Source organism: Myotis myotis, unplaced genomic scaffold, assembly GCF_014108235.1.
Source record: "Myotis myotis isolate mMyoMyo1 unplaced genomic scaffold, mMyoMyo1.p scaffold_m19_p_6, whole genome shotgun sequence".
NCBI classification, from domain to species: domain Eukaryota; kingdom Metazoa; phylum Chordata; class Mammalia; order Chiroptera; family Vespertilionidae; genus Myotis; species Myotis myotis.
The window spans coordinates 8,142,394-8,168,008 of NW_023416368.1; the positions used below are offsets into that span (position 1 = coordinate 8,142,394).

At 52.6% G+C, this 25,615-nt stretch overlaps 1 protein-coding gene across 5 annotated transcripts in view; it reads right to left on the reverse strand.

Moving 5' to 3' along the window:
- The window catches only part of WWC1 (WW and C2 domain containing 1), a 118,999-nt gene that overhangs the window by 17,283 nt on the left and 76,101 nt on the right, over positions 1-25,615 (reverse strand). For 4 of the 5 annotated variants that reach the window (XM_036312697.1, XM_036312695.1, XM_036312694.1 and 1 more), the window contains exons 7-17: positions 24,996-25,142; positions 23,464-23,537; positions 19,162-19,404; positions 16,579-16,668; positions 15,031-15,566; positions 11,905-12,013; positions 11,412-11,495; positions 9,984-10,070; positions 8,631-8,823; positions 4,090-4,242; positions 1,533-1,624 (exon numbers count right to left, since the gene is read on the reverse strand). In XM_036312697.1, the coding sequence (XP_036168590.1) occupies positions 1,533-1,624; positions 4,090-4,242; positions 8,631-8,823; positions 9,984-10,070; positions 11,412-11,495; positions 11,905-12,013; positions 15,031-15,566; positions 16,579-16,668; positions 19,162-19,404; positions 23,464-23,537; positions 24,996-25,142 (1,808 nt within the window). The remainder of the gene's footprint in view (positions 1-1,532; positions 1,625-4,089; positions 4,243-8,630; positions 8,824-9,983; positions 10,071-11,411; positions 11,496-11,904; positions 12,014-15,030; positions 15,567-16,578; positions 16,669-19,161; positions 19,405-23,463; positions 23,538-24,995; positions 25,143-25,615) is intronic. The other variant, XM_036312698.1, reaches the window with a different exon arrangement.

The following is a 25,615-nucleotide window of genomic DNA, read 5'->3' on the forward strand; positions in this document are numbered from 1 at the left end:
ATGTATGTTATCCTGCAATAAAAAGTTAAAAATGTGCCCTAGCCGGTTTGGCTCCGTGGATATAGCGTCGGCCTGTGAACTGAAAGGTCCCAGGTTCAATTCCAGTCAAGGGCACATGCCCGGGTTATGGGCTCGATCCCCAGTGGGGGACTTGCAGGAAGCAGCCGATCCATGATTCTCTTTCATCATGGATGTTTCGATCTCTCTCTCCCTCTTCCTTCGTCTCTGAAATCAATAAAAATATATTAAAAAAAAAAAAAGTTAAAAATGCTGCCCTGGCCCGGTGGCTCAGGGCACATGCCCAGGTGGCAGGTTCGATCCCCAGTCGGGGTGTGTACAGAATGCAACCGATCAATGTTTCTCTCCCTCTCTCTCTCTCTCAACATATCCTCAGATAAGAATTTTAAAAAAAGGTAAAAATGCTTTGCCCAAGGTTACACAAAAAAACGATGAAGCTAAGAGTGAACCCTTGCCTACATCACTGTTTCTTAAGGTGTAAGAGACCTTTCTGTCTGGTTACAAGGGACTAAAGGGCCCCGAACTGCACAATGAGAAAGCTGTCTCCGCTTCGCTCTCTGTCAGATTACATCACGGAGGGTCTCCGCCACTTGCTGAAACACTGACCAAGCTTCCTTCCTAACAAGGGGAGGGGAGACTTCCGGCTTAAAACCGTAGCCAGCAATGCACCTAGCCACACTTGAATGCCCTTGTTTTATTTTCATTACATTTAATTTTCCACGGTCACTTTCTGAGGCAGAGTTGGCCTCCTCAGTGTCCATTCCCACTTTCTGCCTTAGTAACAGAACCCTGATTTTTGAACCCAACTGAACAGACCTCGATTCCCAGCTGCACTTGCAGTTAGATAGGCCAACTGGCTCATAAGTGCTTTCAGGAATGCTCCCCGGTTAAGAGGCACAAGGGCACTCTTTCGTCCTCTTTCCTGATGCCTGCCTGATGGCTGGTGACTCAGCAGCCACTTTGGGCTATAAAACAGCCTCGATGATGGAGGGCCCACCATGAGGATAGCAGAGCAGAATGAGAGAAGGCGCCTGGGTTCCCAGTGGCACCTTGCAGCTAACAGATGAGCCTTGGATTGCCTTGTCCCCTAACGAAGAAATAAACTATCTGTTTAAGACTCTTATTTCTGCTCTGTTCCTCGTAGTCAAATGCAATTCCTTACTGAAAAAACCTCCAAATTATGGCACATTATACTTCTTTTCCACTGACAGTGGCATACAGCTTAAAAAATTTTAAACCAAGGTAAATGTAAGCGCTTCCAGACAAACTAATGACATGAGATGTGAACCAGCATGAGTGCTTCATCGAACACAAACGACAAATTGGGATGGGGGTTTGGGAACCGCTGTGCCGGACTACATCCTGCCTTGCTGCCTGGACAGAGCCCGTGAGGAAGCAGGTTCTGAGTCTTCCCGGGGGACACTCTCCTGGTGGCGCCCGCCTTCAGGGAGCTCATCCCTGGGCCCACGTCTGAGCCAGATCAGTTCCCGAGGCCCAAGGGCACCCCTGCTTACCAGCTGTCTCCCAGGTCCTGGGTGCTGCTCCTTCCCTCCTGCCTCTTCTCCAGCTCCACCGCTGTCTGTTCCAGCAGAGCGGACACGGCGTCCTGTGGAGACAAAGGCCGATGGGTTCCCTGGCACACCCTGGACGCCGCCCCTCCTGGCAAGAATCGGAGCTTCTCAGGGTGTGGCCCTCCCAGTGCACCGAGTGGGTCAGCAGCTTGCCCCCAGGTCACATACGTTGGAAATACGTTGGCTCTTCTCTCTGCAGTTCTCCTGCAAACAACCCTGTGTGTGGACAGTTTTGGAAGACAACCCCGTTCAGTAGTTGAGGGAGACAGAATTATAGGCCCCTGGTTGTAAGGAGATGACAGTGCAGCCAAGAAGACCATCACAGGAACCGTCAATTACAAAGCAATGTGATAGGGACCATGCCAGATGTTAAGGATTGATGGTTGGGAACAGAGAAGCAAAGACAAAGTCAGCTTAGGGGGGTGCACTCAAGGAAGGCTTCCTGGAGGAAGAACATCTATACTGAATGGTATCTACAGTGAAAAAGCTGGTGTGAGTTAAATTATTTAACCCCTCAGACTCCGTTTCCTAATAACCTGTGATAAAGGGTTGTTATGAAGATTATACGCATAAGGTATGAAAGAGTGCCTAGCACGCAGTAAGTGCCTGCTAACAGAAAAGCCAAACTGACCTTTTCTGAGCACAGGGTTAAATTGCAGACGCAGTTGGTAGTATAAAGCCAGATTGTCTTTTGGCGAAGGAAAGAGGAACTTAAATCAGCCGAAGGCCTAGTATGTGCCAGGCACTGGTAAATGGCTTATACGTAGCATCTAACTGAACCTTTGCAGCCACCCTGGCTGGGAGAGATTATGATTATTCCCTTGAGGAAAGGGAAAGAGAAAACGAATGTGCCTCAGGTTAATGTGACTTATCCAAGAACAGGCTCTAGAAAGCAGAGGGGTCTTGTTGTTAAGACCTTTGCCAGCTCATGGTCACGTGTTTGGAGTGTGGGAGACATGGGTTTGCGATACAGCTTTTTTGCTTATTAGATGTTTGTCCTTAGGTAACCTTTCTGAACCTTGGTAAACTGTACATAATCAGGACAGTGCCTGACAAAGAAGGAAGTACAGAAAATGATGATGATGATGAAAAATGAGGAGGGGAGGAGGAGGAAGAGGAGGAGGAGGAGTAAATAGATTTAATTATGACCCTTCTCCTTACCTGGGTGACCTAGCCCATTCCGTCCACTGAAATTCTAGGCAGTGACTGCCCAAAGTAACCAAGTACTGATGGAGGGAGGAAGCATTACAGGATCCCTAACATGCTCTCAGGGGACCCCATTAGGACCCCATTAGGACCCCATCACTCTGTGTTCAAGGGCAACTTCATTGCTCAACAGAGCCCTGGCCGGTCTACGTGGCCAGCGGATGTGGGCTTTCCAAGTGCAGGAAAGAGTTTAAGGATAGTTCATAGGTGAAAGTGTACCGCACTAAAATGAAAATACATATTTTTTAACTAAAAAAAAAAAAAGGCAAATGTGAGGTTTTTCAAGAAAAACTAATGACAAAACAGACATCACCGATCAAGCGCTCTTTACAGGCACTTCTCCAAAGCTTCCTAACAACCTCCTCTGACCCAGATCACAAGTGCAGAAGCTGACAGGTGAAATGACGGACCACTGCCACCAACTAAGAAAGCCCCAGTCTCTTGCCCAGCTGGTGTGGCTCAGTGGCTGAGTGTCAACCTATGAACCAGGAGGTCAGGTTCAATTCCCCAGTCAGGACACATGCCTGGGTTGCGGGCTCGATCCCCAGTGTGGGGTGTGCAGGAGGCAGCCAATCAATGGTTCTCTCTCATCATTGATGTTTCTGTCCTCTTCCCTTTTCCCTTCCTCTCTGAAACCAATAAAAATATACTAAAGCCCTAGCCGGTTTGGCTCAGTGGATAGAGCGTCAGCCTGCAGACTGAAAGGTCCTGGGTTCGATTTCAGTCAAGGGCACATGTTTGGGTTGTGGGCTTGATCCCCAGTAGGGGATGTGCAGGAGGCAGCTGATCAATGATTCTCTCTCATCATTGATGTTTCTATTTCTCTCTCCCTCTCCTTTCCTTTTTGAAATCAATAAAAAAAAAAAACACAAAAAAAAAACTGAGTGAAGAATTAAAAAAAAAATCTTAAAAAAATCTTAAAGAGAGAGAGAGAGAGAGAGAGAGAGAGAGAGAGAAAGAAACCCTTCACTCCAGTCTCCTGGCTGTTCTTCCCATGGTTTCCCTCTGCCTCTTATAGAAAGCCTCCACTAGGCACATAGTAGGGCCTCAATAAAGGCTAATTTTGTGCCCTCCACAGTTTTTTTCTTTTCTTCCCCAATTCATGTTTAAAATGTGGTGAGTGAAGGTGTTTGCCACACAAGTTGTATCAGGGCAAGGAAAGCACAGAGGGTAGGGCACAATCGGGAAGGAGAAAGCTGCAGGTGGGGGAGATCTCTCCTACCCTGTCCCCTCCCCTGCCACCCCCCTGCCTGTGCCGGAGGGCCCCCCAACACCCCCCTCCCCCCCCGCTCACCGTGCTCTCAGGCCCGGGGGTGGGGGCCCGGGCTCCCCCTGGCTTGGGTTCCCTGCTCTGTTGCTTCAAGTATTTGTAGCTCAGGAGGTTGTACCAGCGAGTCGACCTCTCCCCAGACCGGCACACCTCAGCCAGGCTGATCTGGGCACCTCCCTGTTGAGGAGGGAAAAGGGAGAGTTAGGAGCAGGGATGACAAGGAGAGCTGGGGAATTTGGCTCCCGTATGGAAAACATCACTCCGGGTGGGACGGAAGCTTCCGGGGCAGAAGGGAGGGCTAGTTGTTGATCACTTCCAACAATCATGCATTCACGAATTATCCATTCACTGGTTTGCTCATTTGCCAAAAGCTTATTAAATGTTTATCTCTAGGCTCTGAAATGGAGAGATCCCCAGGCTTGATTGTTAAAGAGAAAAATAGGATAATGCAGGACAGAATATATAGTGTGTCACATTTTCTATAAGAAATATTTGAGGTACAAGGGGGAGTGAACATGATCACATGATCCTATGTACAACAAGAAAAAATGGAGTCCGGCCGGTGTGGCTCAATGGTTGAGCGTCGACCTATGAACCAGAAGGTCATGGTTCGATCCCCAGTCAGGGCACATGCCTGGGTTGTGGGCTCGATCCCCAGTGTGGGGCGTGCAGGATGCAGCTGATCAGTGACTTTCTCTCATCGTTGATGTTTCTATCTCTTTCTCCCTCTCCCTTCTTCTCTGAAATCAATAAATAAATATATATATATATATATATATATATATATATATATATATATATATGAAAGAAATAATGGAAAGAGAAAAAAGAAGCCAATGAATGTGGTTACCTATATAGTAGGTGGTGTGACTGGGGTGGACAGGATAAAGAGAGGAGGATTTCTCTATAGTAAACCTTTCTAAACAATTTTTCTTTGAATCGTGTAAATAGATCCCTTAAGAATAAAACAAACTACAACAAATCAACTGAATAGAGAGGAGCCGCCATATAGTATAAATTACATCTTACCTTCAGAGATGATAAAATGTGAGAATGACGTGTACCCTAAAATCTGTGCTATAGACAAATGTTAGGTGATGAAAAGCTGCAGGGAAAATAATACAGGGGAAGGGTATACGAGGGGATAAGAGAGGATGGGGAGTGTGATTGTCCACAGGGTGGCAAAAAGACCTCACTGAGCCCTAGCTGGTTTGGCTCAATGGATAGAGCATTGGCATGTGGACTGAAAGGTCCCGGATTCCATTCTGATCAAAGGCACATGCCCACATTGCTGGCTCAATCCCCAGTAGGGGGCGTGCAGGGGCAGCCAATCAATGATTCTCTATCATTGATGTTTCTATCTCTCTCTCTCTCCCTCTCACCTTCCTCTCTGGAATTAATAAAAATATATTAAAAAATAAAAGGGCCTCACTGAGGTGGGCAGCACGTGGGTTAAGCCCAGAATGAGGCAAGGGAGTGAGCCTTGTCCATCAATATTTCGGAGAAGAGACAGCAAGTGGGAACGCCTAGAGCGGGGAGCTTGCAGGTGTATTCAAGGGCACAAGGAGGCTGGAGCAAGCCTTGGGGCTGAAATCCAAGGTAACAGGAGCAGGCAGAAATGGGGTTAAAAAAAAAAAAGGTTTTGTGAGGCACAGGAGAAATAACAGCATGTTGGTCTATTGACCGGCCAGATGCGGTGGAGGCGGCAGTCCTGAAGACAGGATGGAGCAGAATCATGGCGGCCGTGCCGTCCATGAGAGAGAATGGCCAGAGATGGGGGTGGGGAGAGTCCATCCTTAGAACCAGGAGAAATGGCAGAACCCATGAGACCAGCTAGAGGTGGTGGGAGCTGTGGGAATTCTTCGGGTTCCTTCTAACCTCTCACTGAGTGAAGCCAGGGCCCCGCGGAGGGTGGGGCCGGAGCTGCTGGAGGCTGGAGGAGAGAGGGAAAGAACTCAGCACTGGGAGGAGCGGGGAGGGAGCCGTCTATGGAGACGAGAAGAGTGCTGAGCGGCAACGGGGCTCACGGGAGCTTCGAGACATGACGACAAAGTGACGCCACCCAGCACAGCTGAGTGCTTCTGTTGCGCAGGGGGAGAGAGTACACGGCGACAGGCCTGGGGTTGTGCCACGCGGGGGTGGCAGGGTGAGAAAGGGTGGGGAACCACTGTGCCGGTTAACCATGAACCTGTGGCACTGAGCTCAGTGGTCGGGGGTGGGCAACCAGGGCCCCACTGGACAGCCTGTGACCCGTGAGGCCACGCTAGAGCATCTGATAGGACTGAGGCCTGCGATACTGGGGAAGGCAGGCCACGTACTCCTCCAAACCCCTAATCTGGGTCTGGGGCACAAGAGACACGCACAGTGACCCTGTGAGAAGTAGGACAGTGCGATGGCTCTGCACAAGGGACGTGGGATCTGTGTGCACACCCAGACTCCTCCACCTACTCCCTGGATGGCCCGGGGAAGTTACTTAGCCTTGATCCCTTATCTGTCAAACAGCGGTAATCCTAACGCTGCTTCTCAGGGCTGCTGTGAGGATGAAGCGAGACACTGCACCCGAAGTTCCCAGCCCAGCACGAGACACACGGACACACTCAGGATGGGCACTACTGTGGCCTGGCGGACGAGATGGCTCAGACTCTGCAAGTGCAGCGGTGAAGGGGCCTCTGCGTGGAAGCAGACAGCCCTCCCCCCTCGTGTCTCACTTCCTCGCCTCCTCCAGCCACCAGAACACGACAGCCTGACACTCCATCTCCTCACAGGACACGGAGAAACAGGCCTCTCATTGGCTGAGGATGGAGACAAGCCACGTGGGATGAGCGCTTGGCTGCTGCCATGGCAACCGGCACTGGCCAGACATCAATTAGGGAGGAGGAATAAAAGGCGTCCAATTAGGAGATGAAAACAGGACGGAGTCTTTGCTCATCTAGGCATAGCCAGGGCTGCGGAAAAGCTAGGCTGGGGGAGCCGGGCTTGCAAAAGCGCTCTGCTGTCACTCAGCGTCCTCCATGCCTGCCACACCCTTCGGTCACCGACCCCACCTGTGGGCTCCAGGGAGCACTGTGAGGACGCACCGAGGGGCTGACCTGGGTGAGCTGCAGAGGCGAACCTGCCTGGGTTCTAACTCTGCACCTGCCACCTCCTGACTGTGTGACCTTGAGAAAGTCCTTTCTCCTCTTTGTGCCTCAGTCTCCTCACTGGTATAATAGGACTTATTTTATAAGGCTGACTGAGAATCAATAGAGAGAATACACGTAAGGAGCTTAGATCAGGGCCTGCCACATAAATGCTGACTGTTGCCTAACTGTCGGTACTAATGACAACCACAGATGCAGTGATGTACCCAGCTGTGGAGTGACAGGAACCAGCTTCCAGGGAGACTCTTCACTGCTCTGCATCCTTGCTATGGCACCAGCAATGCCAGCATCTCCTGGGGGCATGTCAAAATGCAGAACCTCGGACCCCATCGCAGACTTGCTGAACCAGACTCTGCGTTCTCACCAGAGCCCCGGGTAACCTGTGTGTGTCTCTCACCAGTTTGGGAAGTGCTGCTTGAGCACCTCACTTAACCCCCACAGAGCCACCTGTCAGATAAGGAAACAGACTGAGAGAGGAACTATCTTAGGGAACTCAGGGCTACGCAGGGAAGCTCAGGGCTGGTGACAGCCTCAGGGCCAGCATTCCAAAGCTGCGGTCCCCAATTCCCCGGCAGACCAGGGTTTCACAGCACAAACACGTCAGGGTCGGGGATGGAGAGCAAGGAGGTTCCCCACTTCTCTTAACTCATTTGTGCATTACAACAAGCGCTTGAGTTAGCTTTGAAGCCCCATTTTACAGATGAGAAAACTGAGCAACATTTGTATGTACTTGGGTCAGCCTAGCTCTAGGGAATGGCTTTCTTGGAACACAAATGTACTTGGAGCTACTTCATCTCTAATCCTGACTTCGGCCAATGGGGGGAGGGGGAGGGAGAGGAGGAGGAGGAGGAGGAGGAGGAGGAGGAGGAGGAGGAGAGGGAGGGGAAGGAAGTTGGAGGGGCTCTGCTCCAGGGCGTGGACTAGCAGTGGCCCCATCCAATGAGAACCTACTGTGTGCCAGACACTTGAGTAGGTACTTTACATGAACTATCTCTTGTAATCCTTATAACGACTCTTCTGGTGGGCACAAGACAGGCATTACCATTTGCATTTTATGGATGAGAAAACAGGACCAGAGAGGTTAAGTAACTTGCCCAACGTCACCCAGCTACACCTCGAGCGGTGAAGGTGGGATCTGAGCCCCTGTAGATGTGTTCTCCTGTAGTGCCGCACGGTAAAGGCACGGCATGCGGCTAGTTATCGTCAAGGTCCTGGCATCTTAAAAAACGCTTTCAGGGCTGTCACTCTTCCTCCTGTGAAACGAGCTCCTGCACCCCCAATAAGTCTGAGAGTGCCGTCTGCCCGTGGAAAGGTCTCTGCCCAGAAGCCCAGCTGAGCCTACAGCCTTTTCTCCAGTCCTTCTCCCTGCAGAACACGATGCACAATTCCCCAGAGGACAGACAGACAGACAGACACAGCCCTCACCAGGCAATCCTCCGGATGGCTCTGGTCAGTGGTACAGACGTCGACTCTTAAGGTCTTCTGGTGAAGGGCTGGGTAGGACATGGACACCCAGAACACCTCATTGAACACGAGGGCGTCCGAGGCGTCCAGAGGCCGTGTCCGGAACAGGCAGGTGGTGCTTTCGGAGCAGGGAAGGACGGCCACACGGATGTTCCTGGAGGGAGACAGAGACGCAGGAGAGCCCGGGTCAGCCCAGGTCTGGGCCTGACGTGCGGGGCTAACCGCGTGCTGCAAATGCCAGAGTGAACAACTGTCATTTCTCAGGTCGTCACGCAGGTGTGTGTGTGAAGGATACAGAGGGCCCCTAAGGAAAACGCACTGCTCTTCCTCCCCCTGAATCTCCTAAGTCCTTAGGACCTCAACGCATGGGGAGCCTGAGGCCAACAGCATGCAAAGGTCCACGTGCAGGACCGACGAGGCTGCTTGTTACCCCCGAGGAGCCCTCATACAGCTGCTGATAGGAAGGCAAAGTGTGACGACCCCTGCGGAGGGGAACGTGCCATCCGAACAAAATCACAGATGCATTTACCCTTGGACCCAGACCGCTCACTCTTAGGCTCTCTCGCCCAGATACCTGTGGGAGGACCCATGAGCTATGCAGAAGCTTCCCCAACCCGGTGAGCGTGGGTGAGCGTGAGACAGAAAACAACCCCCGGGTGCTATCCCATCTTCCTTCTGCTTGGCCGGCTTTCCTCCTGCCCCCCTCCTTCCCGCATGGCGCACCCCCGGAGGCTGGCTGGGTGCAGACCACAGAAACAGGAGCTCCTGCTGCTGTCGTCAGGGCTTAGGGTGTAGCGAGAGGAGAACAGGTAGGCAGACGAGCTCCATGAAACAGAACCCGTCTGCAGTGAGGAGCCAACAGGCAGAGGGTAGGTATTTGCCGGACGATCCATTCCAGGGAAATCCCGACAGAAGCACAGGGATGGCGCTGACGCTTGAGGATGGTGCGCCTGTCTCTGCGGAGAACACCTGAGCTCAGAGCAGACAGAGGGGCCCTGGCCACCTTCTTCACGGGGCCTCAAGTTCACAGGCGCGGGGATTTGCTCCCTGGCCCATTCTTCGTGCTGGCACACACACGGTCGGTGCTCAGGACGTACGTGTGAAGGAACCAAAGCGTCCAGAGGGCTTCTCATGAGAGCGGGTGTGTTTGCCACCGTGCCTGCATCACATTTGCTGCCTGACCCTTAGCGTCAAGGTCACAGGCATGAAACACCCACAGCGGGTTTACGGAGGCCGCTGTCTGAGCAGGAGAGTGGCCCAGGGATGGCTGCGGAGAGGAAGACACACACTCCACCTTGCCCGCGAGATACTCACACTTTCTGGTCCTGCTGCAGCAACAGGGCAGAAAGGTTACTCAGCTGGACGATTAATATTGCAAACTGCTTATTCTTCTCGTCATACCTGCAAGGGAAAGGGGCATATGGAGCACCTGTGGGTAACGCATGCGTCTCTCTCTTTTTTCCTTTAAATATGTTTTTATTGATTTCAGAGAGGAAGGGAGAGGGGGAGAGAGATAGAAACATCAATGATGAGAGATAAGCATTGATCGGCTGCCTCCTGCACGCCCCACAATGGGGATGGAGTCCGCAACCCGGGCATGTGCCCTGACTGGGAGTTGAACCGTGACCTCATGGTTCATAGGTCGATGCTCAACCACTGAGCCAGGCCGGTTGGGCTGTCTCTCTCTTAATAATCACAGACGCGGCTGCCGGCAGCTCTGGAGACTGGTGAGTCAGACAGCACAGGCCAGTGCTTCGCTGCTACGCAGGAATGCAGGAGCAGGGAAGGACGAATTTTAAAGGGAAGTCAGAAGTTTGTGTGAAATTTCCTGATACTTAAATATTGGCAATTAATTCTTATTAAAAAAAAAAAATACTGAGGCCCTGGTGGGTGTTGGCTGGGTGTTGAGACCCCTGCGGAGAAAGGTGGCCAGTTTGATTCTCAGTCAGGCCACATGCCTGGATTGCGGGCTCAATCCCAATCCCCTGTAGGGGGTGCCGGGGGGCAGGGGATTGATCCATGTTTTTGCTCTCACATTGATGTTTCTCTCCCTCTTCCTTCCTCTCTCTCTAAAAATCAATTTAAAAATCTGCTAAAAAGATATTGAGGCCCTGGCTGGTGTGGCTCAGTTGTTTGGAGTGTCATCCCATGAACCAAGAGGTGGTTGGTGGGTCCGATTCCTGGTCAGGGCACATTCCCAGGTTGTGGACTCGATCCCCAGTTGGGCCACGTTCAGGAGGCAACCAGTTAATGGGTCTCTCTCACATCAATGTTTCTCTCTCTCTCCCTTCCTCTCTCGAAAACCACTTTAAAAAAAAATGGTTAAAATGGCAAACTTTTTTTAAACAATTGAGGCCATCCCTCATCAAGAGAAAACAAGAACCACCCATCTGGGTGGGCTGCACCCCCAGGGGGTGACTTCGGTCCAGATGGTGGAGACCTGGTTGAGATGCTGCGACAAAAGCCACAGCAATGAGAGGCAGAGAGGGCTCAGGCAGGGGCTGGCTCTGCCACTGGCCCGCGCAGTGAGTCGGGGCACGTAACAAGGTCTTCAAAACCTCGTTTTTCTCTTGTAAAGTGGGTGCTGGGAGGCACGGGAAGGGTGGCCCCTTTTAACTAGGCGTCCACCCTGTCAGCAGGTCCTGCTGCTCTGCCTTCCTCCCTGGGCAGCGGGCTGGGCAGATGCTGCCCAGGAAGAAGAGGCCTTGCACAGACCCTCTGTCCCCTCTCCCCGTTACTTACTGCAGGGCAACCTGAACCCGGGTTGCTCCCACCGCGTCTGGCTCCTCACTGTCGAAAGCAGGGGCTTCTGATGATGCACCGAGTCTGGAAGGCACACGGGAAAGACAGGTGTCAGAATCCCTTGCAGCGACCTGGGCTCTGTCTGGGAAGGTGCGGTCGCTCCTCAAGGAGAAAAGGTTGGCAGGTCTGCTCAGCCCCCCTGCACACCCTGCCTTCCCACCATCGCTCCTCGTCTGACTTGAAGGGGCTCCCCTTTCTCTAGTATATGCTCCCCTAGTCTTATGCCCCTTAATGGCGACCACGAAACTAGCGCTCTCCCAAATCTGAAGCACCCCAGCCCTACGAGGAGCTGCCCTGCCTGCATCTTTGGCTGCTGGGGGAAGGTGGGGTCCCCGGGGCATGCCCTGCTGTTGGGGACGCCCCTCCCACACATCTTGGGGGCCCAACGTCTGCGGGATCACAGTTCCCAGAGACTCAGGTCTCAGGGACCCACCTCTGTACGGAAGCCTCATACACGCCACTGTCCCCGGCCACGGATTCATCCGACACGGCAGCCGAGACGCAGGCCACTTTGAGGCCACACCCCTGGGCCATATTCACAGCTGGAGGAAGAGGTGGGAGAAGGGTGGCAAGGTGGGGTTCAGAACCAGGGCACTGCCTTTGCAACACACACTTGAGATCCATCCACCCTCTGTCCTAAGAGGGTCCTGACAAATTCCAACCACCTGTGAACGCGACAGCCAGCTGCCGCCTTGCTTCGGGGTGAAGAAAGGGTAGCATCTGATTCTGTGTTTGACGCCTGGGTGAAACTGCCTGGGTTCAGTTCTCAGCTCCACCACTTACTGCTTCAAGATATTGAGACACTCACTGCCCAGCCGGCATGGCTCAGTGGTTGAGCACTGATCTGTGAACCAGGAGGTCATGTTTCGATTCCCGGTCAGGTCACATGCCTGGGTTGTGGGCTCACTACCCAGCAGGGGGCGTGCAGGAGGCAGCCCATCGGTGATTCTCTCTCATCACTGATGTTTCTCTCTCTCTCTCTTTCCCTTGCTCTCTGAAATCAATAAAAATATATTTTTTTAAAAAAGATACTGGGACACCGATGTCATGTCTGTGAGCCCCGATTCCTCATCTGTAAACTGGGGAGAATACTCACCTTGTAGGGCTATTGGGAAGACTCACTCCGACATTATAGAGAAGTTTGTAGCATAGACTGGTGTGGGGAAAGCGCTCTACAAAACCCATTACCTTGGTCCTTACTGCGATGACACCCCCATGCCTTCCAGGTGAATCCCTACACACCTGGACCTTCGGGAAGGGCAAGGGAGCGGCGGGAAGGACAGAAGCACTGGCTCTGCCACTCAGCCTGTCCCATTCTACCCCTAGCTCAGCTCAGCTCCCTGCCCTTGACGGAGGCCCTCAAAGGTCTCTGGGGGCGGGGGGGTGGAGTGAGGGCAGACTGGAGAGACTGGGGGTGAGCAGGCTGGGGGTGAGCAGGCTGGGGAAAGGGATGTGGTGGGAGCCTGGGAGATGCAAGCAGCCACCTGGGGTGGCTTTTCCAGCCTGGGGCCCACACCTGCTGCGCCTGCAGACCTCCTGTCTCCAGACCCCCGCATCTCCACCCTCCGCTAAACCACTTACGGAGATTAATTTGTCTGCTGACTGAACGGCAGCCCTAATCCCTTAACCTGCTTAGCGTCTGGGCTCAGCCTGGCATCGATCACTGTGGGGAGGTTCTGGAGGTGGCATGATGGAAACGCCATCCTAAGAGGGGCTGTCTCTGGCCCACGGCCCGAAAGGACACTGTGGGGGCAGGAGGGGAGTCACTCCTGGCACCCGGATGGGGTCAAGTGTTACAGGTCCCGCCTGCACCTCCTCTGCAGGGACCAATTGTCTGAAATTGCCACCTGCTGTAGGAGGAAGCCTGCTTTTATTCTGTTTGAGAGCACGCAGTATGCTGAGGGAGCCCAGGGGTCTCTCAGCTCCTCATCTAAGGAAACTCACGCAGCGGAGCCTCTAATTAACTAGGGAATCTGGCTCTCCCTTGCACACAAAGGGATAATTCTGGGCACCGCATGGCCCTCCTGCCCATTCCTGTAGCCTCAGTGCTCAGATGGGTCCGGCTTCTAGTTGGCCACTCGAGGAGGCAGGAGCAGGCACCTGAGGCAGACGGAGCCGGCACCGGCTTCATGTGGGTTCCGGGCAGGCCTGGCACCCATCCTGACACTTCCGCTTCCTAGCTGTGACACTGACCTCGGACAAGTCGTGTAACCTCACCGCACCTCACTTCTTTCTTCTGTTTTATGGGGATAGAGCAGCACCTACCTCAGAGTTGCTGTGAGGCTTAAATGAGCACATATGCATAACAGTGTCTTGTATACCTGCACTCAGTAAGTCATAGCCAGGAAAGGCCAGAGCTGAAGGTGAGCTTACTGAGCACCTGCTCACACCCAAGGTCAGGCAGGCACAGTGGGGCCAGAGAGCGCCGAAGTGTCCCAGGAACGAACACCCTGGGCTACTTCACATGCTAAGAGGAGAGTGACAACAAAGATGTTGGGTTCTTGGGTCAAAGGAACACCCATATTCCAATCCTTGCTTTCCCACTTCTGTGTGTGTGTGTGGGGGGGTGGGGGTGGGGGGGGGGGGCTACGGCAAGTGATGTCACCTCTCTAAACTGCTGTTTTCTCATCTGTGAAGTGGGCACAATACAAGTAAGCTATTGTACACTATAACTCACATCGCCCACCTTTGATGCACCCCAATAAATGTTAGCTGTTATGATTTATTACGCGGCTTTCTCTCGAAAAGTCTTAGCTGCCATCTTCAGCAGTGCCTTCTGTTTGGGACATTCCAACATGAATCTCAATCCGACCCCATGCAGAATGGGAGTCAGATCACATTCCCTGGCTGCAAACACTCACATGGATCCCCACTGCAATTAGGATAAAACCCAAACTCCTTCCCACAGGCCCACAGGCTTTCCGGGACCAGAATCCCCCTGCATCTCCAGCTCCCTGCTGGTGATCCCGACGCCTGGCTCCTCCTGCAGACCCCTCGCTCTGGCCTCAGAGACTTGTTCTTGCTTCCCCCAAGGCTGGCTCGTTCCCCCTGTGGAAGCCCCGGTTCAAGGCCACCCTCCTTCACAACCCAACCTGAAAGCCTCCATCACATCCCCTAGTGTAATTTCCTCCCAGTGCTTTTATTGGCCTGGTTGTACAGTAACCACCTGGGCCTTCATTTGCACAGACGCTTTATGGGAGCATGGACCCGTCTGTCCTGAATACTGTGTCCCTGTGACTAGCCCAGTGCCTGGTGCATGGCACATCTGCTGAATGAATGGATGAGCCATGTGCATCCATTCGCACGGGACTGGCATTTCATTTCAGTATGTACTTAATGATAATTACCCGCTGAATGAATGAATCCACCACGGAAAAACCCTTAGCCCAAGACGTAGAACATGTAAGTACACTCTACTGAATGAATAAATAAATCCATGAACCCTATGGTATGATAATGATCATGATTATCATTGCGGTCCGTGCCCAGGCCTGAGCACAGTTCCCCCCTCCCTCCCTCCTGGAGGCTCCTGCCCTCCCGCTGTGCTTGTGTTCTCTACCTTGGCCCAGCTGCTTGCCCTCCATTCCGGGTTCCTCCAGCTGGTACCTCTCCCGGCTGCCACTGCCAAGGCTCAGTTCGCAAAGAGTGGCACTCAGCTCCGTATCTTCAAACTCCAGGGGGCTCAGGAAGGCGTCTCCAGCCAGAAGGGGGTCATCGATGAGAGGGGAGCAGGGCGGGGAAGGGGAGGAGAGGGAAGAGCGTGGAGACAGAGAAGTCATGGACTTCGGGGTGCCGGTCAGGGAGCGCAGGGCCTGCAGGCGGCCGCCCCCCTCGGCCCTCTGGGTCTTGGCCACCTCGTCCTCGTGGATGGTGGTGATGTAGCCCGAGGGCCGGAAGCCCGTGGCCCCCTCCAGGAGCAGGAACTCCACCTTGCTCTGCAGTTCCGAGTCCAGCTGCTCGAAGGGGTCATAGTAGAGGTCAGTGAAGCTGGCGGAGGCGGAGGAGTCCAGGCTGGAGGCAGCCAGGGAGCCCCGGCTGGACGTGAGGGACCCAGGGCTGCTGCCCGAGGACAGGGACTGCATGCTGCTCGAGAGGCTGGGGGCAGGGAGAGGATGGAGGGTGAGGACACACGGAGCGGCTGGGACAGCCGGGACTTCCTGCCCGGCTCTGAGAAGCACCTAAGCACTCAGAGTGCATAATCTCGCTGGACCCCCTTGACAGTCTCCAGGGTAGACCATGCACCCCCGTTTCACTAAAGGAAACTGATACCCCAAGAAGGCAACCCAATCAGAAACTGGCAGAGCTGGGATTCGAACCCAAGCCAACTGCCTTAAAGCTCATTTCCCCCTCTGTTTCTCTGTTTCCCAAACCTCCGCTGGCTACATTCCATTTTCTTTCTTTTTTTTAAATTTGCATTTCCTACAAATTTTTTTAAAAATAGATTTTACTGATTTTTTACAGAGAGGACGGGAGATAGATAGAGAGTTAGAAACATCAATGAGAGAGAAACATCGATCAGCTGCCTCCTGCACACCCCCTACTGGGGATGTGCCCGCAACCAAGGTACATGCCCTTGACCGCAATCGAACCTGGGACCCTTTGGTCCGCAGGCCGATGCTCTATCCACTGAGCCAAACCGGTCAGGGCTGCTTTCCATTTTCATGGTATCTTCCCATATTTGAATCTAGCCCGAAATAATGTTAATTCAAATCAACTCTGTTATGCTTTAATATATATGTGTGTGTGTGTGTGTGTGTGTGTGTCTGTATTAAAAGGAAACTATATCCTAAGGGTAAGTGGAAATGCAGTATCACTTATAACAAAGGCTACGGTTGAAATATCTGAAAACACAGCAAGAGGCAGCCGATCAATGATTCTCATCATTGATATTTCTATCTCTCTCTCTCCCTCTCCCTTTCTCTCTGAAATCAATAAAAATATATTAAAACAAGAGAAATATCTGAGAAAAACAAATGCTGTGGAAGTCCAGCGACACTCAGCTGCCCACCAAGGCCCCGGCCTGAGGTCTGCTCTCCGTGTCGTGCAGGAGGGACGCCTGCACCTGGCCGGCCCCCAGACACCACTGTCCCCACTGCCCACCGCTCACCTTTTCAGCTGGGAATGCAGAGCTGCCACCTGCCGGGTGGCTTCCTCCAGTTCCCTCACCAGCTGGTTCCTCTTACTGTTTAACTTCAACCTGAAGGGAGAGAAGGCATGAGGGGGAGCCCCGAGGAACGTGTCCCTGAAAGAGGAATCACAGGCATGTACCCATGGAGGTGGACACACCAACACACAAGAACCTTCTGGAAGCATTTCCCTGTGACGTTTGGGGAGATGTGAGCTCCCCATATAATCCATAGCAACGGCTTGTATCATCAGACACAATATACCAAGTGCTGTGCTAGAAACAATGTGCTATGACATTGTTTTAATTCATGGCTTTTACCACTTTACATATGAAGAAGTTGTTCTTAGGTCCAATAATTTACTTAAAGCTACAGAATTAGTGGCAGAATTAGGACTCTACCCAACTTTACCTCCCTCCATTTCCATGGAAAGATCTAACCACACTATCCCTCCATCAGCATCCCAGGCCTTCAACACAGGCCATGCACTGAAGACCAGAGCTGGCTCTAGACACCTGAGCAGTGGTCAGGGATGGGCGGGGACTATTATTGGTCAATGGAACCTGTGAAATTCCAGAAAAGGCCATTGGAGCAGCAGGCAGAGAGGCCTTGGCATGGTCCTTGGCCACCGTCCCTGGCACTGTTCTTCCAGAGTCCTGGCCGGGGCAGGGCAGGCAGCAAGCGGGCACACGGAGCCCGAAATGAACAGAATCCTTGACTCTCCACAGAACAAACAGGGCCGAACCCCTGACCCTCCCTGAGAGCAAAGCCCTGGAAGGAAGAGGTCACGGAGCCGCTGGGGCCCCCACGTCTACCTCCGTTTTCCTCTTCTCTGGGAGAAAACCACAGAGGCGTGTTATGGGAGTAAAAGCAGGTCCCCACTGAAGCCCCAGGAGGATGCTGGGGGGCCAGGAGTCAGGTGGCCTTGACTTCCTGAGCACAGGGCATGGCCGCCGGCAGCAACATGCAGGCGCCGAGGCCTCCTCCCAGAGGCGCTGGGCCAGATGGCATTTGTGTGTGATGCCGGGCACATGCTGGGAGGCCAAGAACACATCAAGCATCGAAGGCAGAGGATGCAGAAGGTGCACAAGCTGAGCTTAGCACCTGGGGTGCTGGTTAAAAATGCAAGAGCCTGGGCTGCATCCCAGGCCTGGGGAACCGGTCCCTGGGGGGCAGCCAGGGAGCCCACACTCTAACAAGAACCCCACCTGAATGCACAGCCGCTCTTAGAAGTGGTGGGAGGCCCTACAGGAGGGGAGAGGTTAGGACGAGGGGTGTCGAGATGTCTGTCATTCTGACTGATTTGTGACTGGGGTTTGGCAGGCCCTGTGGTGTGGTTTAACTATTCCTGTCCTCAGAGGCATCTTGAATGGAAAGGCTATTGTGTGAAGATGAGGCTCATAATACTCCCATTTCCAGACACAGGAGAGAGAGAGGAACATGGGAACAGAAAGAGACCTAAGGAGACAAGAGTCAGAGGGATGGACACAGACAGACAAACGTGGTCGGGAAGCAAACAGCTGTAGATTCGAAGACTGTTGAGTCAGCTTTCTCCTCTCGCCTGCAGAGGCTCACAGCTTCCAGCCTGTCCCTACCCTTCCCCAGGCTCTCCTCTCCTCCTGCCCACATGCCCTGGCTTCCCTCTGCATGTCCCCCAGAGGGCCCTGCCCTGGGGGACCTTCAAGTCACCTGCTCAGCAGCTGCTGCGGAGTGGAGATCCTGGCTTCCCGGACTGGCTGTGTGAACTTACAGTTCCAGGGAAGCCACCCAGGGGCTGACGGCAATAATAAAAGACCTGCTACATGGACGGCAGCCTAAAGCAAGCATGGGCTCCGGAGCCAGTGAGCCTGGGATCTACGCACAGCTCTGCCACTCAGGGATGTTGGGGGAGCCTCCGTTTCCTCATCTATAAAATGGCGATGAACCTCAGGGCTGCCAGGAGGTTTAAATGAAGGACTGTGTGACAGGTAATGGACACAATGAATGAATGAATGAATGAATGAATGAATGAGAAGCTGGGGATTACGGGACCTCCTGTGGGTGTGAGGTTGTGCTCTTACAGTGTGGGTGTGCAAACTGGTGTGACAATGAAGGAAATAAAGTTTGTTACAAGGTTGAAAGCAAAGAATGTAATCCAGTGGCTTTCAGATTCAGTCAGGCCCACAGGAAGCAGCTGATTTAGCCTTCCTAGTATTTTTAAAAAACTTTTGGATTTGCCCGGCCAGCGTGACTCGGCAGTTGAGCATTGTCCTGTGAACCAGGAGGTCATGGTTAATTCCTGGTCAGGGCACACGCCCAGGTTGTGGGTTCGATCCCCAGTGTGGGGTGTGCAGGAGGCAGCCGATCAATGATTCTCTCTCATCACTGATGTTTCTGTCTCTCTCCCTCCCTCCCTCTCTGAAATCAATAAAAAATATATTAAAAAAAAACTTTTGGATTAGTTCTCAATATTTAAAAAAAAAAAATCCTAACACTTTTCATGAAACACAAGGACCTCTGGCAGCCCCAGGACGGGCAGTGAGGGAAGGGCCACACGCCCCCTCCCGGCCCCGGCCCAGTCCCACCTCTCGGTCAGCGCCTTGCTCTGGGTGTCCCGGGCTGCCTGCAGGTCCTTCTCCAGCCGCTTGCGGGCCATCTCCAGCTGCTCCACCTCGCCCTGCGTCCACTTCCGGGGGCTGATGAAGCGCATCTCCTTCAGCAGCTCCTCCTTCTCGCTGATGAGGATCAGCCGGTCCCTCTCCGAGTCCAGCACTCCAGGCCAGGCCTCACTGTCCAGCTTGGCCAGCTGGATCTTCAGGTTGGCGATCCTGCGGGCCGAGAAGGGGGCATGACCGGTGTGCCCGTGGCATTGCGGGAGCAGGGTAACAGATGGCACGCCCAAAGTTGTGAGAGACAAGGAGCCGTGACATCCTCCGAGCAGCCTGACGGTTCCTGACTTCGTTTTGCTCAGCATGTCGTCTCCAGGAACATGTTTTTATCTAAGAGACCCAGGCAGTGCCTGCCAAGTGCCAACAATAAGCAGGCGCTGCAGGGATGGGGTAGAGGCATAAACACGGCACTGTCCTTGCTGTGGGGGACACTAGCCTGGCAGAATGGAACCGAGAGCTGGGTTCATCACCAGGCAACAGCCTCTTACCACTAGCTATGTGACCGTGGACAAGTCATAATCTCTCTAAAGAGAGCGACCATTCCTCCTGAGTTGTGGTTGAAGGCTTTGTGACACATCCATAAACCCTCAGAGCGCACTACTTGGCACATAGTAGGTGATCAATAAATGTTTCCACTGCTTCTGTTGTTGGTACCTGGTCTGACCGTTTATCAGGTACATGACATTGGGCAAACTTCCTGAGCCTTGCTCACTCCCCAGCCAAGTGTCTCAGTAGGCATAGATTCTTAGAGTTAATTAATTTAAATTCCATATTCACACGTAAACAAAACAATTATTCGTCATTCAGAATTGTTGTGAAAATGAGCCATTATGTACTTATTATATAATTAGAGGCCCGATGCACAAAATTCGTGCAAGAGTAGGCCTTTCTTTCCCAGGCTGCCGGCACCGGCTTCCCTCTGGTACCCGGGACCTGGGCTTCCGTCACAGCCCCGGCTTGGTCCGGAAGGACATCCAGTCTAATTAGCATATTATGTTTTTACTATTATAGATGTTTAAAGTATGCACCTGTTTAGTACATAACAGGTACTAAACCAATGGCAGTCACGGGCCCCCTACAACCATAGCTAAGACCACAACTGCTAGCCAGTGAGCGTGGGGGCAGCGCCGTGTGAGCAACCATGGACCTGGGGCCTGAGGCCTGGAGCTGGGGTTTTGGCTCTGGCCTTCTTGATGAAAGGTCATTTTTGTTAAGAAATCATTTTGGCATCAGGAGCTTCTAGCACTTTCCCTGGTATACTGCAGGTACTTAATAACATTAAGGAAGGAGTCGGGAGCCCTGTCCCTTAACTTCTTTGAGACTGAGTATCCTGTGCCTGCGAGGTGGGTTCTGATGACCAAGTGGGAACATACCATTCAGGGCTCTTTATACACTGCCCAGTGCCTGCAGATAGTAGGTCTGATTATCATTGGGCCAAATTAAGACTCACAGTACAATCGAGAGCACGGAGGCACGTATCTAAAGGCAGTCATGTGATCCTTCAGGATTTAGCCTTTGCAAAGTGCTTTCAGCTACCATGTCCTAGCCTCCTGGTCCCCAAAGGATGGGTGAGACCTGGTGGTCACCCTGTTGGGCACAAGTCCAGAGAGGCTCACCTACGATTGAGTCACAGCATGGCTTTGACCTGTTGAGAGCCCAGGCCTCTGGACGCCCAGTTTGATCAAATCTGCAGACAATGTGGCCCAACATTAATTTATCAAAACACGGTGGGAGATAAGATGTCTGTGCTGTGTAGTGAAAATTCCATAGATACTTCTCGGTCTGCCCACTCCCCAGCCAAGTGTCTCAGCACGCATGGATTCTTAGAGCTAATTAATTTAAATTCCATATTCACATGTACAGCCCTCGCTGCTGTTCTCCAGCTGCTCTGAGGACAGTGGAATGGCCAGGTCTGGCAGCAGCTCAACCACACGTGGGACATTGGAGGGGTGATAGGTGCTTTCTTGCATGTTCTTTCTAGTGACTCTTTCTCTCCGCCTGTGCTCCTCAAACCTTGGGCCCTGCATCCTTTGGAGAATCTGAGGAAACTACCAGACTTGCTGCCCAGAAATGCACATGCGACCAAGCGTGGCATACAATGACCTGACCTTGCACTACAGCCTCCCCTTGCCTCCACCCCTCAGGTCTTGCAGCCTTGATTTCCCCCTCGACTGGCTCGGTCGACTGGCTCGGTCCCCTACTCCTGCAGAGAGCTCTGGGTGGAGGGGAGGCAGGAAGCTGGATAAAGGCAGATGAGGCAGGACGTGATGAGAAGTTGTGATAGGACTTCTCTCTGTGATAAGAAGTTGAATGGCTCAACCCCAGAGGGAAGATTCCAATCTTAGTCTCCCCAGAATTGATGACCTAACAGAGGCATCACCATAGGCTAGAAGAGATCCAGGGTTCACAGCAGTCCCCTTCAGAGGGCACAAGAAGTGGCTGTCCAAACGCGGAAGTCCTGTTGTTTTATGGGACCTCTAGGGGGAGCTGAAATAGTGCACAGGGAGTATTTTTTCCCTACTGACCAGTATCCCCTGTCTCCTTCTTTTGGTCACAATCTTCCAAATTTTCTTTGGGAAGTCACGCCTCCCAAATTTCCAAGTCGTTTGGTTCCCACAAAGCTGACACCAATCTCCCTCCAAGAACTGGGCACGTTACCCATGCCTAGGCCTTCCGATCCTTCCAATTCTCCCCACCCTACAAAAATGATTGGTTCACCCAGAAAAGCCAGGGCGTCTCAGACCCCAAACTTGTTACAACTTTTGGGAAAGGTGGGTGGTGCTCTTTCCACTGGGGTTGCTAACCTGGTAGTAGGTAAGCCTAGAAATGCTGCAGCTCAACACAAAGGCAGGCAGGATGGAGAAAAGAGAGACTACTGAGTCTTTATATCATCATTTGAGTCCCTGGATACAGCTGTGCCTGAAGCTGGCTTACCCAGGACTTGAGTTCAATAAGCCAACAAATTCCCAACCCCCCTTTTTTTACTCCCTCTAGTTTCTATCAAATATCTGCCTTGCAGCAAAGGGTTCTGCTGCTCTCAGGGAGTTCACAGAGGCCAGACCTGGGCACTGCCACACTCTACCTGGACTGGCTTGGGAAGGTCCCTGGCCAGGAACTTAATCTAAGGAAAATGGATGCATATGCCTGACTTCATTCACCTACACAATGTCCTGTGGGCTATTTCCTAGCAAGGCTGGCTCAGTGCATAGAAAGATGATGGACTTGAGGCCAGATTGTCCAGAGTTCCAATTCTGACTTCACCACATTGAAGAATCATTAAATATCTTACCTTTCTCTTCCCTAGCATGGAGATAATACAAGCTATCCTATACATTGCTTTTAATATTAAATGAGATAATGCATATGTGAATGTTTTATTTTTTAAATTTTTATTATTTTTTATATGTGAATGTTTTAGTACAATGTCTGACTCTAACAGATGCTCTCAATATGTCATCTCTGAGTATTATTTTATTTGTGTGCCCTAGCAGATTTGGCTCTGGATAGAGCGGCAGCCTGCGGACCAAAGGGTCCCAGATTCAATTCCGGTCAAGGGCATGTACCTTGGTTGTAGGCTCCTCCCTGGCCTGGGATCTGGTGGGGGCTCGTGCAGGAGGCAACCAATCGATGTGTTTCTCTCACATCGATGTTTCTCTCTGTCTTTCCCTTTTTCTTACACTCTCCCTAAAAAAATCAATGGAAAAATATCCTTGGGTGAGGATTAAAAAAAAAAGTTTTTTTTATTTGTGGCAGTGGAACTCAACTGTGTGGGGTTGAGTTCTGTGAAGTCACAGAACCTCTCTAGTCACCAGGGACCCCGCGGTTTATAAGCACAGCTTGCTCCCAGGGGTAGGACCCATAGTCCTTTTGGCCTGTTGCTAAAACCCCAGTTGTGTTCCTTCAAACCAAACTGCATAGAGGATCATTGGAGAACCCTGATGACAGACACTGCGGCCAGCAGGTGAAAAGATAAGTAGGCTCTGAGGTTTACCAGACGTGTGTCCAGAGCAGAGCTCCACCCTTTATCCAGCTCAGTGTCTGTGGGTCAGTCACTTCCTCTCTGAGTTTCAGAGAGGATTACAACATGATGATTCTAACACCCATCTTCACAATCTCTGCAGGATTAAGCAAGACGAGGCGTGTAAAACGGAGGCAAGAGCGGACCCTCAGCAACAGTAATTCTACTGTTAGGACCCTTCACCCCCGGCCCCCAATTACCTCCTCTTAGCCTCTTCGTACCGAAGGCGCAATCGGACCTTCTCCGCCAACTGATTGTGGCTGCTGGTGCCGAACTGGAGGGAAGAACAGAGTCAGGATGGTTACGTGGCTGCTGTGGCCAGTGCCCAGGGGCGTTTCAGGAGCTCAGGAAATATGTGAGGCTTTCGTGGGACGTAGCTAAGAATAGCCCCAATTACTGAGCTGGCTGTGCGCATCGCATCGCATCGCAAGGAAGCTAGTTAGGTGGCAAAAACGCTTTCCTTCCTTCAGGCCGTGGGAAGAGCCCCAAACGCAGACATCAGTCACGCCTAGAAGAGAAGCTGAGGGCCCAGAATATCATCTCGCAGCCGCAAACGGCTTGGAGCCCATTCAAGCCACAGAAGCACGGAGGACAGCTGGTCAGGGACAGCCAATACACAAGAAAAGCCATTCTGGGGGCACTGGGGAGGAGGTGGACTGAAAACTCAGGAGGCTGCAGTCAGGACTGAGACACTGGGTGAGCAAGGAGAAGGTTCCAGAACCGGAAGGAGGCACACAACTCGTTCTCAAATATTTCGGCCCACAGGCGGCAGGGAGCTGGCACATGGGTGGAGGGGGAGGAAAGGGGAAGGCCTGTTTGCTGTCGGGAGCAGCAAGAAGCTATAAGGCTCACCCAATCAGACGTGGACATAGCTTCTCATCACAAGTGGGAACACAGCTATAGAAGTCAGATAGGAAGAGCATTTTAGCCACAGAGGCCGGGCGGCGAGTTCGTTCAATGTCACCTGCTCTAGGAAACAAAAGCTCCCCAAAGCCACGGACTGCCTGCTCTTGCTTTCACGAGCTACGTCTGGACAGAGCTTGCACCATTCACCATGGCGACCGGACGGAGCTTGGGAACTGGGGAGTCAGCAGTGGTCCGCAAGCTGCACGCATTGTTTTAGGACCAATAGGAGGAGAATGCCCTGTTTTCCAGCTGGTGAGAGAAACACAGAATAGTGCTGCAAAACAGCATGAAGGAAAGACACTTGGTCCTTCAAAAACCCTGTCTGTGCAGGGTCTAGACACAAGCACAGGGCCCAGTGGCACCAAGGATGTGGAGTCAGTGCCGGCTTTTCCTCAGACCACCATCAGCTGTCACGCTGGGGCCAGAAGCTCTTCAAAAGAACGGAGCTCCAGCACTGGCCGGTGTGCTCAGTGGTTAGAGTGTCGGCCTGTGCACTGAAGGATCACGGGTTCGATTCCCAGTCAAGGGCACATACCTTAGGTTGCAGGTTTGATCCTGACCCCAGGTCTGGGCACGTGCGGGAGGCAGCCAGTTGATGTGTCATTATGTTTCTCTCTCTCTCTCTCCTCCTCTCCCTTCCCTTCCACTCTCTCTTAAGAATCAATGAGAAAAGAGAGAGAGAGAGAGAGAGAGAGAGAGAGCAGCCAGCCCCATTGAGAGCCACCAGCCGGCTCCCCAGGTGAGTCACAAGGAGGTGGCCATCATCCCAGCAGTCTCCTGGGGGCGGTCCCTCACGAGGCCCCCAGCAACAGGCACTGCTACTCACACTTCCCGAGATGTCCGTCTGGGAGCTCATGTCCAGGTACTGCTTCGGCAGCGGGAAACCCGAACTCTCCAGAGAGCTGCTGCTGGACCACAGGTCAGAGTGGGACCCTCTGTCGGTCCGGAAGCCGTCCTTCAGCATCGCAAGGCTCTGAACGGGGAGGACAGAGTCAGTAACACACCTTTTCGGGAGGGAGCGCTGGGTCTCTCACTCTCCATGTGCCTTGCCTGCCACCTTTGGTAATTCAGTAGGAACTGAGGCTCACCCACGCTTCCTACTTCTCTGTAAAGAGCCAGCAGTGAGTGGGTACTTGCTAGGTGCCAGGCCCCTTCCATGGGAAAGACTGGTGTGGACACTGGCTCTGGAGCCACACTGCCTGAGATCCCCTGGCTCCGCTACTTCCTAGCTGTGTGATCTGAGCTAGTTCATGAACCTCTTTGTGCCTTAGCGTCCTCTCCTGCAAAACGGGAATAATCACAGATCCCATCTCATAGGGCTATCGTGCTGACTAAACGAGACGAGCAAAGTGCTAGCACAGTCCATACTCAGTAACTTCACCACGATCGTATTTAATCCTGACCGCAGCCCTGCCAGGAATGACCCAGGATTTATCCCCACTTTGC